Source organism: Myotis yumanensis, unplaced genomic scaffold, assembly GCF_028538775.1.
Source record: "Myotis yumanensis isolate MYYU_CA2020_CCGP unplaced genomic scaffold, mMyoYum1.0.hap1 SCAF_18, whole genome shotgun sequence".
In the NCBI taxonomy this organism is placed as follows: Eukaryota; Metazoa; Chordata; class Mammalia; order Chiroptera; family Vespertilionidae; genus Myotis; species Myotis yumanensis.
The window spans coordinates 28,434,420-28,450,603 of NW_027223769.1; the positions used below are offsets into that span (position 1 = coordinate 28,434,420).

General features: G+C 57.1%; 4 protein-coding genes across 9 annotated transcripts in view; 2 read left to right on the top strand and 2 right to left on the bottom strand.

The window, feature by feature from the left end:
- FBXL8 (F-box and leucine rich repeat protein 8) lies at window positions 1-3,835 on the bottom strand. 3 transcript variants are annotated; one of them, XM_070398599.1, is made up of 4 exons: window positions 3,746-3,835; window positions 2,780-3,447; window positions 1,902-2,092; window positions 1-1,317 (listed from the first exon to the last, which is right to left on the bottom strand). In XM_070398599.1, the coding sequence occupies exons 3-4, from the start codon at window positions 2,051-2,053 to the stop codon at window positions 345-347; spliced, it is 1,125 nt and encodes a 374-aa protein (XP_070254700.1). In that variant the 5' UTR covers window positions 2,054-2,092; window positions 2,780-3,447; window positions 3,746-3,835; the 3' UTR covers window positions 1-344. The 3 variants fall into 3 exon arrangements, with proteins under 3 accessions (XP_070254700.1, XP_070254699.1, XP_070254701.1); XM_070398598.1 differs by having other exon boundaries at window positions 1,902-2,096; XM_070398600.1 differs by lacking the exon at window positions 2,780-3,447 and having other exon boundaries at window positions 1,902-2,096; window positions 3,746-3,777.
- On the top strand, window positions 3,824-9,858 carry TRADD (TNFRSF1A associated via death domain). 3 transcript variants are annotated; one of them, XM_070398602.1, is made up of 6 exons: window positions 3,929-3,949; window positions 6,697-6,761; window positions 7,421-7,579; window positions 8,401-8,675; window positions 8,754-8,949; window positions 9,070-9,858. In XM_070398602.1, exons 3-6 carry the CDS (start codon window positions 7,429-7,431, stop codon window positions 9,378-9,380), a joined length of 933 nt encoding a protein of 310 aa, XP_070254703.1. In that variant the 5' UTR covers window positions 3,929-3,949; window positions 6,697-6,761; window positions 7,421-7,428; the 3' UTR covers window positions 9,381-9,858. The 3 variants fall into 3 exon arrangements, with proteins under 3 accessions (XP_070254702.1, XP_070254703.1, XP_070254704.1); XM_070398601.1 differs by lacking the exon at window positions 6,697-6,761 and having other exon boundaries at window positions 3,824-3,949; XM_070398603.1 differs by lacking the exons at window positions 3,929-3,949; window positions 6,697-6,761 and having other exon boundaries at window positions 7,493-7,579; window positions 7,909-8,675.
- B3GNT9 (UDP-GlcNAc:betaGal beta-1,3-N-acetylglucosaminyltransferase 9) lies at window positions 3,918-14,976 on the top strand. 2 transcript variants are annotated; one of them, XM_070398596.1, is made up of 2 exons: window positions 3,918-3,949; window positions 12,572-14,976. In XM_070398596.1, exon 2 carries the CDS (start codon window positions 12,598-12,600, stop codon window positions 13,804-13,806), a length of 1,209 nt encoding a protein of 402 aa, XP_070254697.1. In that variant the 5' UTR covers window positions 3,918-3,949; window positions 12,572-12,597; the 3' UTR covers window positions 13,807-14,976. The 2 variants fall into 2 exon arrangements, with proteins under 2 accessions (XP_070254697.1, XP_070254698.1); XM_070398597.1 differs by lacking the exon at window positions 3,918-3,949 and adding an exon at window positions 12,030-12,260.
- PHAF1 (phagophore assembly factor 1) overlaps window positions 14,543-16,184 on the bottom strand; it is a 27,225-nt gene continuing 25,583 nt past the window's right edge. Inside the window, exon 17 of the mRNA XM_070398594.1 lies at window positions 14,543-16,047. Coding sequence (XP_070254695.1) covers window positions 15,961-16,047 — 87 coding nt within the window. The 3' untranslated portion in view covers window positions 14,543-15,960. The remainder of the gene's footprint in view (window positions 16,048-16,184) is intronic.

Below are 16,184 nucleotides of genomic sequence, written 5' to 3' on the forward strand. Positions count from 1 at the left end.
TTGTTTATTCCACACTTATCCCCGAGGCTCGGCCTGCGCTTGTGCCCCCCACCCCCCCCCACCCGGGGGGGGGGGGGAGCGGGTTGCGGAGCTGGCACAGTATTCCCAGAGGAGGGAGGTTGGAGGAGGGTGATCCCAGTACCCCGGGCACATCGGGGCCGCCTGCAGATGTCGAGAGCATTGAGTGGACGCAGCGCACCCTTCCCCCCAAATCCTCGCGAGGCACAAGTGGCAACAGAGTCCTGACGGAACAGGTTAGCAGTTGGCGCTCTCTTGGGCACATCCACCCGGCATCTGAGGGCCGCACGCCTGCTGGGGGCAGGGGCGGGAGAGGGCTTGCCCAGTCACTCCACCAGCGTGGGCCGCCAGGGATGGCGCTCCCGCGTTAGTTTGAGCGTGTAGCTGCGCAGGCGCGGGCAGTGCGCGAGGAAGGCGTGCAGGACGGAGGGTCGCACCACGCAGAAGCAGTGCACGTCGCGCAGGCCCGAGCAGCGCTCCGCCAGCAACTCTAGCGCCGAGTCCAGCTCGGCAGAAGCGGCGGCGCGCACCTCGAGCACGCGCAAGGTGGCGGCGTAGTGCAGCGCCGCGAAGCGCACGGGACCGGCGCTGTCACCAGAGAGGCAGAGGCGCAGCGCAGCCACCGGCACTGCGGGCTGCAGAACGCGCGTCACGCTCTCAGCAGGCATCGCCGGCTCCAGTTCCACCTCCACCACCAGTCCAGGGTGGCGGCGGCGCAACACGGTCCAGGCTTCGTTGGGCAGAGGGGGGGCCCGTGTGTCCTCAGGGCAGGCGCACCGCAGGGCCAGGAGAGCGAAAGGCGCGCGGTCCGGCGCCGCCAGCACCTCGAGGGCAGCGTGTGACAGGCTGGCCAGGTGCAGGCCGAGGGTGCAGAGGCGCGGGCAGGCCTCTAGCAGCTCGAGCACGGAGCCCGGCCCCACGCTGCCCACCAGCGTACAGTTGTTCAGGAAAAGGCTGCGGAGCTCGGGGCAGCCGCGTGCCGCCCGCAGCACCAGCGCGTCGTCCAGAGTGAAGGGCAAGCGCCGCAGGTCGAGGTGATGCAATTCGCGAGCGGCCCGGCAGATGGCGGATACGGCGTCCAGGACATCGCGGCCCGCGTCGAAGAGCGGCTTCTCTCCGCGACACTCCAGGCGCAGGCCTCGAAGTCCTGGGGTACGGCCTGCCAGTGCGGTCAGCAGCTCCGTGGCCATCCGGCGGCTCGGCTCCTTCGATGGCTCAAATTCCAGCCGCAGATTGCGAATGTGGTCCAGGCAGGCTGACAGATATGGTGGCAGCATGCCTTCTCGCTCACAGTAGCAACTTGGGGTTAGAGCGGTGGAGAAAAAGCATGGGCTGTGTCCCCGACAGCAGAAAAGAAACCTCTATCCATCCCTCGGCCTGGATTCCAACTACCATCCCCTTCTGCTCCCTACCCACACACCTCTCTGACCGGACCATGCCTGGCTGCCCCAAACTAGCCTAATGCTGGGAGGGAACGCCCACCCTATCCCTTTAGAAGACTTCAGATGCATCTGATGCAAGTTGAAACCCTGGCATGGAGAGCCAGGGTTTTAGGAACTGGGTTTTCTCAGTGGTCTCTAAGGAGACATGCATAGCCAAGTTCACACTCGCTTCTGCTACACTCTAGCTGAGTGCCTTGCAGGAAGTGTTTAACTCTTTCTGCCTCAATTTTCCATCTGTGCAATGGAGATAATAATACTATCTATTAATTAATACATGTAAAGCACTTATAACAATGGTACATGGTAGGCAGTCAATAAACGTTAGTAATTATTATTCTATTTAATACAGGGAGTCACTGAATCTCCCCAACCCCCAGACTCCACGGAGAGAGGGAGAAGACTGGAAGGTGGCAGGAGGAAGGAGGGGAGGAACGGGCTCACCTGATGGTCGTGTCGTGCCACACAGCGCTGCAGATGGCAGCAGCAGCCCAGGCTCTGCAGACCCTGGCGGCGGCAGCGCGGTCCCGCAGGGGCAGGTGGCAGAAGATGAGCACCAGCACCTCCTCCGGCAGCTGCTCTCCAGGCTCAGCCATTGCTGGCGTGGGGTGGGGGGAGTGAGGCTCCCAGCAGCTCTGGCTTGGAGAGAGAAGGGTGTCCCTGGGCCCCGGGAAGCCAGAGTGTGGAGGAGAACACCAGAGCCCACGTATGGAAATACCTGTGGTCCAGGAGCTAATACACAATGTGTGGAGCCCAGTGCAAAATGAAAATGCAGTACTCGTTCAAAACATGTTTAAGAACTTCCAGCCAGTGACACGCAGAGGATTTAACCAAGTCATCAAACCAAGCATGGGGCCCTGTGCTACTGCACAGGTCTCAGACTCATGAAGTCGGCCCTGGATGCTGAAGGATTTCTGATTTATTTTCTCATTTAGAAGGGAAAGAGAGAACATCTGATTCTCCTTTAAACTACGTTATCACTTGTTGGGGGGGAAATCCCCATTTTATACAGTATTACAAGGAAAGCAAGCACGACCTATGCGTCAAGTTGATAAAGTCCAGGTGCCCTGGTTTTAGACAATGCTCTCTGATCGTCCTCCCAGTTACTAAAGTCTTTCCTAGAGAGGTTGGAAGGCGACTGCATAGGCCCTGACTCTGAACAACCTGGTCCTCCCCATCCAGCTCAGAGAGCCCACCTCACCTCCCCTGCCTCCCTTTACATAACACTCAGAGCTGCCCAGGCCAGTCTTCAGGGGTCACTGAACTGCTTCCTTCCCAGCTTGGACCCTCAGTACTAGGGAAGGACTGAGTCCAAGCCCTACCTGGCGGGCCGTTGAAATGAGGGCTTCTCAGACTGCTAGGGGCCCGGAACCACTCCGACATTTGTTTCCAATACAGAATCCGCGGCCCCATCTACTAAATCAGACTCTCTGGAAAGAGGAGGGTCCAGGAATCTGAATTTCAACAAGCGCTGGTAGACTCTACAGGTCCCAAGGAGATAACCCCCCTACTAGCCTCGCTGGTCCCTAGAGAGTGACAATAGGGTTAATAGGGCGGGAGCATTAGGGAAGACTTTTAATTGACAGGGACCAGAGCCAATCAGGAAGCGGAGGAGCGGGTGGGGCACCGCTGAATCCACCTAGAGAGGGGAATGCCCTTTCCCGTCCTCCCCTCGCGAGGAAGACGTCCCGGGTACTTCCAATGACAAACTAGTGGGAGGAAAGCTTGGGGCTCTGGGTTCAAGTCCCGATCTTGACCCCAGGGCAGTCCAGGCTCCCAGACTCAGCTGAGATTCCGCAGGTCCACCCCCGAGCGCGGCCTTTCCCGGGCGGGCGTTGTTGGAAAAGTGTGCATCCTCTTTTAAGTTGCCAATGTTATTTTAAGGTGCTTGAAGGTTTTCATACACCACGTTCCACACCACTTGCCAGTTTTCGATTTCCCGTATGTATTTTCCAGACTAACGCTTCCTGCTGGAATTCGCGCGTGTGTCCTGGAAGTTCAGACACCCTCGATCAGGCTTCCACCTGGGACCCACCGGCACCCCGTCTTGAGTGGCCGGGAGCCGCAGAGATCGGAGATCAGAGATCATCGAGCTCGATCCCCCAGAAAGCACCCGAAAATTCTGGTCCCCAGGGGACGTCCCTTTGTTGACCCGTCTGTTTCCCGCCCGAGGAAGCGGGGCAGCTCTCTCGCCCTGGAGCCCTGTGGTCTCGTTAGAGCCACAAGTCCCCGAGGTCCCTGACCGGGCAGTGTTTCCTGCCGTCTAACCTCGGACGCCAGTGTCTTACCTGCTCAGTGGACCAGGTGGGCTTTGCCCACAGGCTGGAGACTCGCGGTGGAGAGCAGTGGGCGAGAAGGAGCCCCGGGGGGCGGGACGCCGGGCGGACTAGGCGGCTCGAGCTGGGGCGCCGCCCCTGCGCTTGGCGCACACCCGGAAGCAGCGCGAACCCAGTGGAGCTGGCGTGGGAAGCCAGGCCGGGCCTGGGGGCCAGGTTAGTGCAGGGGGTGGGTGGGCTTCGCGGTGCTGGCGGGAGCAGAGGTGGATCCTGGCTCGGGATCGTGGAAGCGGGGAGGTTGTCATCCGCCGCTGCCCGGCCAGGGGGTAGCGGTGGCCTATTGGGCTGTTTACGTGGGAGGCAGGAAAAGGGGTACCGACCTTGGCCCCCCGGGTTCCCTGTCCCAGCTAGGGGCATTCGAGAGGCCGCAGGTCAGAAGGCGGAGCTGGTTTTGAATGAATCTGTGAGCAAAGACCTCTTGCCCGGTCCCAACCAGTCGTGCGTGAGAAATCCCAGCTTGAGGGTGGGCTAGTGGGAGGCTTGGGAGCTCCCCTGCAGGGCTCGGAAGGGATGCAGCTGAGTAGGGGGCGAGCCCGCCTGGAAGCTAGGAGTCGCAGGCTTCCAGTCCTCTAGGGCCCACGCCCGCAGGCTGTTGCCGCTCACCCGGCCAGCGGTGGGGCTGTTCCCCCTCCCCCTCCCCCACTGTGAGGGTGTGTTAATGGGGCGATGGCCCCTGGCTGTAGAGGTGTATTTTCTTGAGTCGGTACCCACGTGTCACTCAGTCTCAGCCCAGCCAAGCGTTTCCGGGACGCATCCAGGCCGGGCCCAGGGAGGCAGACTCCAGGAGGGTGAGGCTTGGGGCTTCCCGAGGAGGGGTTTCCGAGGAAGGAGGCGTAGGAGGAGTTCCCAAGGGGACTAGGAGCCGAGGGCCCGGCAGACCTGTATGACTTTCCCCATTTGTCCAGCCCTAGTGAGTGTGATGGAGCGTCCCCACTCCTCCAGGTTTCCAGTGCCTCCCCCCCCCCAAAAAAAAGCCTGCTGGGCAGACTGGCTCGTCCTACCACCCCCCTCCACCCCTTGGGGCGGGACCACATCCATCCGTGGGGTCTGCACCTTCAAGTCAGGGGACTAAGAAAACATGAAAGAGCAGACGTTTCCAGGGTAGGTTTTCACACCTGGGTCTCTCCCCCAGGGCTCCCCCCTTCTCTCCCTACTTGGCCTCACTTGCACCTACAGAGATTCACCCCATTTTTGTTTTGTTTTTATTTTTTTGCTTTTTAAGGAAAACAAATTAATTTTGCTTTTTTAATACAAAGGACATGTATTTTACATAAAATAGGATATTTCTAAATACAATGACAATTGAACAACCCCCGCCCCCATCTCCTCCATTCCCATAGAGCATTGTTTTGGGTAAACACACAAGTATTACTATGTTTTCTTTTTTTTTTTTTAACAAAATCAAGTAAAACTTTATTAAAACGTACATCCTTTGTTTTTTTTTTCAAGCTATTCTAATCATTTTATTTATTTTGTTTTTTTAATATTTTAATAATTTTTATTTCTTAAAGTATTACAAAGAGTATTACATATGTCTCCTTTTTCCCCCCCTTGACATTCCCCTGGCTCCTACCCCCCGGCCCCCCCACCCCCGCCCCGTGTCTTGTGTCCATTGGTTAATCTTATATGCATGCATATAAGTCCTTCAGTTGATCTCTTAATCCGCCCCCCCAAACCCTCCCCAGGCTTCCCACTGTAGTTTGACATTCTGTTCAATGTTGCTCTGCTTCTGTATCTACCCCTGTTCATCAGTCTATACTGGTCCCCTTTATTTGTCCCAACCTCACTGGAGTAGTCTCAACCTCACCAGGGCCGTCTGAGCCTCACCAGGGCCGTTTCAACCTCACCGGGGCCGTCCCTACCTCACGGGGGCCGTTTCAACCTCACCGGGGTTGTCCCTACCTCACGGGGGCCGTTTCAACCTCACCGGGGTTGTCCCTACCACACCGGTATTACTATGTTTTCTACCAAAAGGTTATTGGTGTGTGTGTGTGTGGGAGGGGGGGCTCAAAAGCCATATCGCTGGGCTCAGACTCAGGATAGGACCATCACCAGGCATCTTTCTTGCCAGGTCTGGGCGATGCTGCATGGCCCCTGCCCAGTTACTGTCCAGGCTTTGGCTCTCAGGTTAAGGTCTGGGGCAGATCTGAAACAGCTGCCTCAACACTATCCAAGTCTATGGTCCTGGCTCCTTCTGGCATCCCTCCTCCGAGGTTCCCTGTCCCTCATGTACATAGATGCCAGCTGAGACCACCCCATCTGTACTGCCCAGAGCAATGAATCAGTCCAGGGTGCTCACACTGGGGCTCAGCACGCTCCTACCCACCATATGTAAATGCCAAAGACCAGAGAGTAAAGAAGGCTGATGGGGCAGGAGGTGGGGTCTTGAGCCCATGTTTATAGGATAGATAAGGGTGGGATGTTGCCTCAGGTGAGGTGAGGAGGAAGGAGCAGGCCTCTTGGCACTGTGACTAGGAGGCCACTGAACTGAAGGTCAGTGCAGTGTGGTTCCCTGGTTGGGAATTTTGCCCCTGGTCTAGGGCTAGGATTTTGTCAGTAGATGGAGGAGATGCCAGAACCGCGGGGCCCTGGCTCTCTCTGAACAGGGAAGGAATCTGTAATAGAACAATTTCAGTTGCATAAGACAAGAGCCCAGCTCCAAGTACTTTGGACCAAAAAGGAATGATTTAGCTCACATAACTGAGAAGTCCAGGGTGTAGCTGGAGCCAGGGGCACAGTGTGTGGTTGGGAGTGCACGTCCTCATCTCTGGGCTCTGTTTCCTTTGTGTCAGTTTCATTCTCATTCAGGCTCTTCCCAAGCAGTGACAAAGGAGGGAGACCTCCCCTTCCTTCAGCTCTGCCCCAAGGGAAGAGAAACTAGTGCCTCTTTCCTGTTGGTCCAGCCAAAGTTGCAGGTTGCTTGGTCTGTCTTGAATCTGCCCAACTCTGAACTGATCATCTTAGAAAGGTGAATGGAATATGCAGGTTGGCCAGGCCTGTTTCACATGCCCACACCTGGAGCTAGGGAGTGGGGTCAGCCCTCCCAACAGGCACATGGATTAAAGGGAGGAGAGAAGGCCCCCAACGTCCATCAGGATCGGGGAAGGGAATCTGGGCAGGCACAAACTATAGGTATCCTTTGAAGTGAAGTCAGAATGTGTAGTTAGGAATGCAGGTGAGAACACTGCTGTGGTGGGAGAGGGGGGCTGTGGTCCTAAGGGATTCTGGGAGCTCAAGTTTAAGCTCAGGGCATACCAGGACATCGGTCCTGTTGGCTGTGGCATGGGCACCTCCAGGATGATGTCTCCGGTCAGCTTTGGGAAGAGAGACAACTGGTCTGAGGAAAAGGCATAACTTCTCTGCCTCCACTGCAGGATAGTACCTTCCCCCTCTCGCTACTGTGACCACGGGCTCTTCTTCTGAGAAGGCAGTGGAGGGAGGGACAGTCCTCACTGCAAGTTTGGGCTGAGCTGGGCTGGACTCTGTAGAGCCAGACACACAAGGGGCTGCCTGTGAGATGATGAACAAGTATGCCAACTGGGTGGGGACAACTGGGCCATGTGGGACTGGATGGGTTGCCCCCAGGGCTGGGTTTGGGGTGATCTGGATACCTATCTGCATCTCCAGGAGGCGAGATGGCTGCTGGGCCAAATGGGCTCGAGGAGTGGGTGGGCAGTGCATACCTGTTTGTGGAGTCCTCGCTGGACAAGGTGGTCCTGTCAGACGCTTACGCTCATCCCCAGCAGAAGGTGGCGGTGTACAGGGCTCTTCGGGCTGCATTGGCAGGTGCGTGATTGAGTCATACGGTGTAAAAGGGGAGGCTTTTGGTGGGCGGGGCCAGGGGCTGAGACACCCCCCCCCTCCCCAATCTGTTCAACTCTGTGGGCATGTGTCTAACCGCCAGTAGGGAAAAGATTTGATGGCAAGGATTGGACTGGTTGCTTAGGCTGTCTTCTTTGTTACCCATATGCGCCCTTGGGTGTAGATATCTAATCTATGTGTCTATGTATGGTCTACCTATGTGTGCACTAACGTCCTCCACTCCCCAAACCAGTCGGATCACTGCTTTCTACTAATCGTGCACATCTCTCTCCTCTTTTCCTCTCTCACTGCAGCACTCCTTGCCCCAAACCCCTTCCCAGTAACTACCTTCCGGGTCCCCCTTTCCCATATCAGGGCAGAGGCACAGGAGACTGAGCCTCGTTGGGGAATCCCACTCTGGGGCAGCAGGAGCCATACTTGGTGGAGGCCTAAGATCCGAGACCTCCCACCCCTTCCCTGCCCCGCTGGCCTCCTACCCAGATTGCTTGGCTGTCCAGGGCATTCACCCCCCTCTGTGCTGCAAAGTCTCTCCGCATGTCCCTTTTGCCCACCTTAATTTGGGGCTCCAGAGATGGGGCTAGGATGGTACCCACTCCCTGGGATAGGTCCCGGCCTTCATTCTGGCATCCCAATTTTGTTTTCTGGCTGGGAGCTCTGGGGTAAACCCGCGCTCCTAGGTCTGGGGGCTAGGGAGGGGCTCTGACCGCGGGCTTCACCCCTCCTCCGACTGCTTGGAGAACGGTCCGGTGGCGGACCGTCTGGCGCCTGACTGCCCGCCTCCGCAGAGAGCGGGAGCCCTGACGAGTTGCAGATGCTCAAGATCCACCGCAGCGATCCGCAGCTGATTGTGCAGCTGCGTTTCTGCGGACGCCAGCCCTGCGGCCGCTTCCTCCGCGCCTACCGCGAGGGGGCGCTGCGCGCCGCGCTGGAGGGCCGCTTGGCCGCATCGCTCACCCTGCACTCGGTGCCGTTGCAACTGGAGCTGCGCGCCGGCGCCGAGCGGCTGGACGCCTTGCTGGCAGATGAGGAGCGTTGTTTGAGTAGCATCTTTGCCCAGAAGGTGCGGCGGGACTGGGCCCAGAGGTGGGGCAGGGATTCGTGGCTAAGACCCCCACCGACGCAGCATTCCTCTCCCTAGCCTGACCGGCTCCGGGACGAGGAACTCACGGAGTTGGAGGATGCGCTTCGGAATCTGACTTTTGGCTCAGGGGGCCAGGGTGGCAACGTAGAGGTAGCTCCATCCCCCTTGCAGTCCCTGGCCCCATCTTCGTCGGAGAAGCCACCGCCACCGCCACCATCTGGCCAGACTTTTATGTTCCAGGGCCAGCCCATAGGTGAGGCGCTCTTGAAGAGGCAGAGACAGGGTCACCTGGAAATGGCAGGGCGGGAATGGAAGGGTATCGGTGTCCCCCCGCCCCCAGCTCACTCCGCTTCTTCCCCCCCACCCCTTGCAGTGAACCGGCCAATAAGCCTGCAGGACCAGCAGACGTTTGCGCGCTCAGTGGGCCTCAAATGGCGCAAGGTTGGACGCTCCCTGCAGCGTGGCTGTCGGGCACTGAGGGACCCAGTGCTGGACTCCCTGGCCTATGAGTACGAGCGCGAGGGGTTGTACGAGCAAGCCTTCCAGCTACTGAGGCGCTTCGTGCAGGCCGAGGGCCGCCGCGCCACGCTGCAGCGCCTGGTGGAGGCGCTGGAGGAGAACGAGCTCACCAGCTTGGCAGAGGACTTGCTGGGCCTGGCGCATCCCGATAGCGCCCTGGCCTAGGCTGGGCACCAGACACAAGGACGGTCAGCCAGTTGCCCAGCCAGGGTTTGGAGCACCTGGATGACTCTAGGGTCCCTTCTTGCTGCTACGGCTGCCCTGTCCATTCACAGGACTTACAACCCTACTTAGTGGCGCTGCTGGGCAGAACTGACTGCCTTCTCCAGGAGTCAGACCGGCACCCACCATGCCTGCTGGGGTGCCATTGGGATTCCGCCCCAGATACTATGATAGGGACAGAGTGTGGGGGTGATCTGCTGCAGAGGTCGGCCTCACCTTACCTATCCCAGAAGGGGGGCTTTTGGCCAGCCCTTACCTCTTCTCATTGCACAATCACTCATTAGGCACCTGCTGTTGTTTTAGGCATCATCCTGGGTGCTACAAATACTTTGGTGAACAAGACAGCTCCCAATTCACACTCAGTATGGGACTCCAAGTATTAAGCAACAGTAATAAAATGTTACCTGTTTCTCTTTTTTAATATTTAATTTTTTGATTTGAGGGAAAGAGAGGAAGGAAGAGAGAAACATCAATTTGTTGGTCCACCCATTTATGCATTCATTGGTTGCTGCTTGTATGTGCCCTAAGGATGGAGCCTGCAACCTTGGCTTATCGGGATGACACTCTGATCATTTGAGCTACCCAGCCAGGGCATGGTACCTGGTTCTTGATGTGAAAAAATACAAGGAATTGTGGGAGCACTGAGCAGGGGCCTAATCCAGATTAGGGCTTAGGCTTCCTGGGAGCGATATGAGTGTGAATAAGGGAGAGTGTATGGGGTGGGGGGGGTTAGAGAATGGCAATGTCCTGGGCATAGCCAGCCTCAGGTGAGGTCTTGAGGGAGGAAAGAGGGAAAGATGTTCCAAGAACAGGAAGTTTGAGTGTCTGGACCTAGGGGTGGGTGGATTTGCAGAGACCGGCTGGTGAGTGGGGGAGGTAGATAGCAGGGGGTCTGGGAAGCCATATTTTACAGTTTGGTTTTATCCCGAGGTCAGTGAGAAGCAAGGGTTTCAGGAATGGAGGCTGGGTGGCTGGTGAGGATGGAGAGAGCGAGAAGCCCAGGCTGGGACAGTGGTAGCAGAGATGGAGGGAAGGGATGAACACTGAGTTGTTTTAGACAAAGGATAACAGGCCTGGTGACACTGGATAAGGAGTGAGGTGAGAGAGGACCCCAGAGTTTCTGTCTTTGAAGTTGGATTAAAGGTGAGGCTTCTGCTGAGATACGGATGGGCCTGGAGGAGGTGAAGTGCTTGCTCTGTTTGGAACAAGTTGGACATGATGTTCCCTGTAGAACATTCAGGGAGAGTCTAAGGACAGCTGAATCTTTAGTTTAGTTTTGTTTTTTTTTTTAATATATTTTATTGATTTTTTACAGAGAGGAAAGGAGAGGGATAGAGAGTTAGAAACATCGATGAGAGAGAAACATCGATCAGCTGCCTCCTGCACACCCCCTACTGGGGATGTGCCTGCAACCAAGGTACATGCCCTTGACCGGAATTGAACCTGGGACCCTTGAGTCCACAGGCTGATGCTCTATCCACTGAGCCAAACCGGTTAGGGCTCGATGTTTAGTTTTGAGTTCAGCAGAGGGTCAAGGCTAAAGATGCACCAATGGACAGAGCGGAGTGGGTGGGGTGGCCCAGGGGGATGTCCTGAAGGACACTGACCAGAAAAGGAGCCCCCCAAAGAGCAAAGAAAAAGTAGAGTTGGAAGCCAGGGGAATACCCACCTGCTGTATGGAGGCTGCAGGTCAGTCAAGGAAAAGGCTCCTGGGTGGGAGGTATTTCTAGGACATGGTGGGTACAGCCTGAAGCCAGACCACAGCGGGGCCGGGAGGTGAGGCAGTGGAAGAAGCAATAGCAGACACCTGAGAGGTCTGTGAACAAGAAAGTGAGGCTCAGGAGGCAGGGCTTGCTTTTGAAGGGAGAACATTGGTGGTAAGTTGTCAGGAGCAGGCATAGCCACTGGAAGGAGGATGGCGCTGGGTAGCGGTGCTGGTTTCTATAGCCTGTCCTCAAAACTCTGGAGCGGGGTGGGATGGGGTGGGGAGGACTGTCTACTCCAGGCTCCTCTGAGACTGAGTTCTAGGAAGAGGGAGCTGGCAGCAGAGGTAGGCAAGGACTGGGCCCGCAGTCTCCATAGTACCTCTCTGCCCACCTGGGCCCCAGATCAAACCCTTTGCTCGATGGCCTACTTCCGGAGTTCCCCAATCTGGCCTGCAGTGGCCCAGGCTTGGTTATTTCTACCTGGAGGCTATGCTGGCCTGGGGCATTAGGGACCAGGGGACTCAGAAATGCCTCTGAAGAGACAGACTTAAGTGCTTACCTGTGAAATTAATTGGTGAAAACACACACACACACAGGGTTGGCCTGTGTTTTTAATAAATTAATTTCACAGGTGAGCACTTAAGTCTGTCTCTTCAGAGGCAATGTGTTCCAGTGGATGGATGGGAAAGAGGCAAGGGAGGACAGAGGAAAGAGTCCTGGACTGAATTCCAAAAGACCTGAGGCTGCTTTTTCCTGCCCCCGCCCCCCGAAAAGCAGAATTGGGGAGCTTGAGCCTGTTTCCAGACCAGAACCCACCTCTCCGGGAATTCTCAGAAAGAGTTGCCTGTTAGGATCCCTCTCTGAGATTAGTCCCCACTCGGAGACAGCACTCCCCCGAGTCGCCTGGGTGGAGCTGAACTCCAGCTGTCCGCGCGCACAGCTGGAGGGTCACGTGGTAGCAGCCCCAGCCCCCCTTCCTGCCAACGCTGCATCTGGCCCAGGCGGGTCCATGGCCGCCCTTGGGGCCCTGCGCTGAGCCCTGGAGGCCCCGGCGGCCGGGGCCCTGCCGCTCCCAAGGGCCAAGCGTGTGAGTGTCCGCATCACAGGGACCGACGTGGTGAGTAGAGAGGAGTAGAAGGGACTGGCCGCAGCGCAGGGCAGGCGGGTGGGGGTGGGGCTGAGGCTGTTTCTCCCTGCCCGGCCTTGGAGCCCCGTCCAGGGCTGAAGTTGAGGGGTGGGAGTTGGCTGCTTGGAAGACTCCTTGCCCTTTCAGGGTGCCATCCCGATCGGGGTGGGGGGATGAGGGGAGTAACGGAGCCCAGAGGAGGGGGATGAACGGCCGGTAGTTGGGGAACCCCGGCGGGTGGCCTCCAGCCGCCTCCCCTCGGGGAGGGCGGGGCCGGGAACCCTGACAGAGTTTCTCCGCAGGGGGCGCGGGCGCCGGCCACGCGGACATGAGGTGGAGGCTGCGCCTACGTGGGGACGCGTTGCTCACGCTGATCCTGGGCGCCGCCCTCAGCCTCCTGCTCTATGCGCAGCGCGATGGCAGAGCTCCCACCACCAGAGCGCCGCGAGCGCAAGGGAGGGCAGCGCGGGGGCCCACCCCCCGGCTCCGTGTATTCCAGGCGCCGGACGAGGGCGCAGCCCTGCAGGTCTATGAAGAGGACACGCCGGAGCCGCCCACGCCCACGGGACCCTTTGACTTTCGCGGATACCTGCGTGCCAAGGACCAGCGACGCTTCCCCCTGCTCATTAACCAGCCGCACAAGTGCCGAGGCGATGGCGCACCCGGCGCAGGACCCGACCTACTCATCGCCGTCAAGTCAGTGGCGGCCGACTTTGAGCGGCGCCAAGCTGTGCGCCAGACGTGGGGGGCTGAGGGTCGCGTGCAAGGGGCGCTCGTGCGCCGCGTGTTCTTGCTGGGCGTGCCCAAGGGCGCAGGCTCAGACCCAACTGAGGCGGAGGGGACAGGCTCACAAGCGCGCTGGCGCGCCCTACTGCGTGCTGAGAGCCGCACCTACACAGACATCCTGCTTTGGGCCTTCGACGACACCTTCTTCAACCTAACGCTCAAGGAGATCCACTTTCTGGCCTGGGCCTCAGCCTACTGCCCCAACGTACGCTTCGTTTTTAAGGGCGACGCGGACGTGTTCATGCACGTGGGAAACCTGCTGGAGTTCCTGGCGGCGCGGGACCCAGCGCAGGACCTTCTTGTGGGTGACGTGATCGTACAGGCACGGCCAATCCGGGCGCGAGCCAGCAAGTACTACATTCCCGAGGCTGTGTATGGCCTGCCGGCCTACCCGGCCTACGCTGGCGGAGGCGGCTTCGTGCTTTCGGGGGCCACGCTCCGCCGCCTGGCCGGTGCCTGCGCCCAGGTGGAGCTCTTCCCTATAGACGATGTCTTTCTGGGGATGTGTCTGCAGCGCCTTCGGCTCACACCTGAGCCTCATCCTGCTTTCCGCACCTTTGGCATACCCCAACCTTCAGCTGCGCCGCACCTGCGCACCTTTGACCCCTGCTTTTACCGTGAGCTAGTTGTAGTGCATGGACTATCCGCCGCTGACATCTGGCTAATGTGGCACCTACTGCATGGTTCGCCTGGGCCAGCCTGTGCACATCCACAGCCTGTAGCTGCTGGCCCCTTCCAGTGGGGGTCGTAGTAACATGTCACTGCCCAAAGCTCTCCTCATTCAGATCCAGGATGTAGAAGAGACGAGTTTCCCAGGTGGATTATTGCAGGGTATGTGGTTCTTCCCCCAAAAGGGCGTAAGAGTTCAGGAACCAGCTGGTGTCAGATGTCTGCTTCCTCAGGGTTCCAGGGAATGAAGATTGAGTTTGGTTCCTGTCCCCCTACTTGGGAGCTGACCTGGAACCATCTAATGACAAACCTCTGAGGGGTAGGGGGGATGGGGTGTGTGGGAGTGTGGGTGTGTGTCGGGAGAAGTGGCAGGGACTCATGGACTCTGACCACACAACTTGGTTTGAAACCCCGAGGATGCACACATACAGGCCTTTCTCATAGCTACATCCCACAAGGAGGTGGGGATCTGGCTTCAGCCTTCATGGAACTGGCAGGCATTCCATTAAAACTCAATCCGAAAGTAGGCGTTTTGTCTCCCACCTGTCCCTCCAAATTGTATTTTCAGCCCTGTCAGTCTTTAGATCTCCTTTTGAGGAGACATCCCCTTCCTGGGCCCTGGTTTGGTTGCAACAGCAGGGATCGAGACACACAGGAACAACTAAGTCTTTCCCCACCTCCAACTAACCTATACCCACACAGCTAGGGCAAGCTCCTGGAGGCTGTATTGCCCCTTCAGAGGAGCCAAGGAACCTCTTCTAAGATGACTCCACTATACATTTCCCACATTCTAAAAAAAGAAGTCAATGACCCCGCACTTATTTTAGTACAAACATCCCAGCAACAGCACGTGGTGAGCCATTGCTGAGGGCATAGGTCTTTATTGGAGGTGTGGGCAGGACATGAGGAAGGTTCCCCCATTCCAGGAGGATGAGATCAGTCCTGGCTGACCCAACAGTGGGGATGTGTGGAGTGGGGGTTGGGGTGGTGTCTCTGGCCAGGCCACAGTCCAAATGGGAAGACACCAGTCAGTCACAAAGTCACAAGAGCGCCACACAAGCCTGGATGTAGGCCCAGGAATCATATAGGAACCTGGGGCAGGTCCCCTGCACATTCATCGTTAAACTATACAGGATGAGGCTGTACATGAGTTAATTACAAAAGTCATATTTACAAAAATCTGTACACACATTTGAAAAACTCACAAAATTGTCATCTATGTATCACAAGTTGCTAGACCAAAATATTAAAAATGGGATAAAATTATACATTTCTCTTCTCAATTCTTTTCAAAAGGTTAATATTTTTAAAGCACATATGCTACTTTCCTTAGCAAGACCCATGAAGAGGCTGAACAGCTCAGCCCTCCTTGAGTCCCCAAAGCCTGAGCCATGAATGGGCCCAGCCAGGGGACACTGCCCAGGATTGGGGCAGGGGAGCCAGCCCACAGTGCAGAACAGAATGCTGAAACACAACAAAGGAGGAAGATGTCTTTGGCTAAAACTTTGGCATTAAATAAAAGAGGCAAAAAGGATGGAAACATGCAGCCTTGCCAGCCAGGTTGGGGCATAGCGGGGCAGAGGCAACGTTGAAGGCTGGCTCTAAGAAGGGTGGGAACCAGGCCTGGGCACGTACCTGGATGGAAGAAAGCTGTTTCAACCAGTTGGGTGTGCCTACTGGGCCTGGCAGGGATCGCGTGCAAGAAAGGAACAAGGAAGGGCAGGTGGGCCACCTTGGCAACAGCCAGCTCATCAAGTAACTAAAGTGGATGTAGTGCAAAAGTTGCAACCAAGTCCTAAGGATGTGCTACCTGCTTGCCTTAAGGGTCATGTGGCAATGCTGGGCCAAATGCAGGACCATGTCCTCGTCCTGGGTGCCTGCGTTCTCAGCCACAGAGTCCCAAGTTTTCCAATGTGTGTGGATAGAGGAGACAGAACCCTGCCTCCTTAAGTGTTAGCCAAAAGCTCCTGGGTTCAGGTATCAAGGCTCAGAATTTGTGCTTCTCTTTGCAGTCTCTGTCCCCTGTTGGCACCAGCAGGCTGAGGACGGACAGACTAATACCTGGGTCTCTCATCTCATGGCAGAGCACCCAGCCTGAGCCTCATCTCAGAACATCACAACAGCCCTTCAACACTGGCAAGATATCCAAGAAAACCCACAGGTGGCACATGAAGACCCGCTGAGGAGGATGTGACGCACAGTTCCACGGGGGCGAGGGGCATAGGTGGTGATGTCCCTAGGGGAGCTCTGCTGTTTTCAGATGGGCACCAGGTCTGGGGGGGCCATACAGGGTCACCGAGGCAATGTGGTTATTCTGCATAACCTGATGTGAGAAGAGGACAGCAAGTCAAAGGGACGGAGCAGAGCAGGCAATCAGACCCACAAAAACCACCAGTGGGATTAGCACTGGGGCTCAGATGGCAGAGAAAGGACCCAAAGAAGGCCCTGTAAATGGGCGTG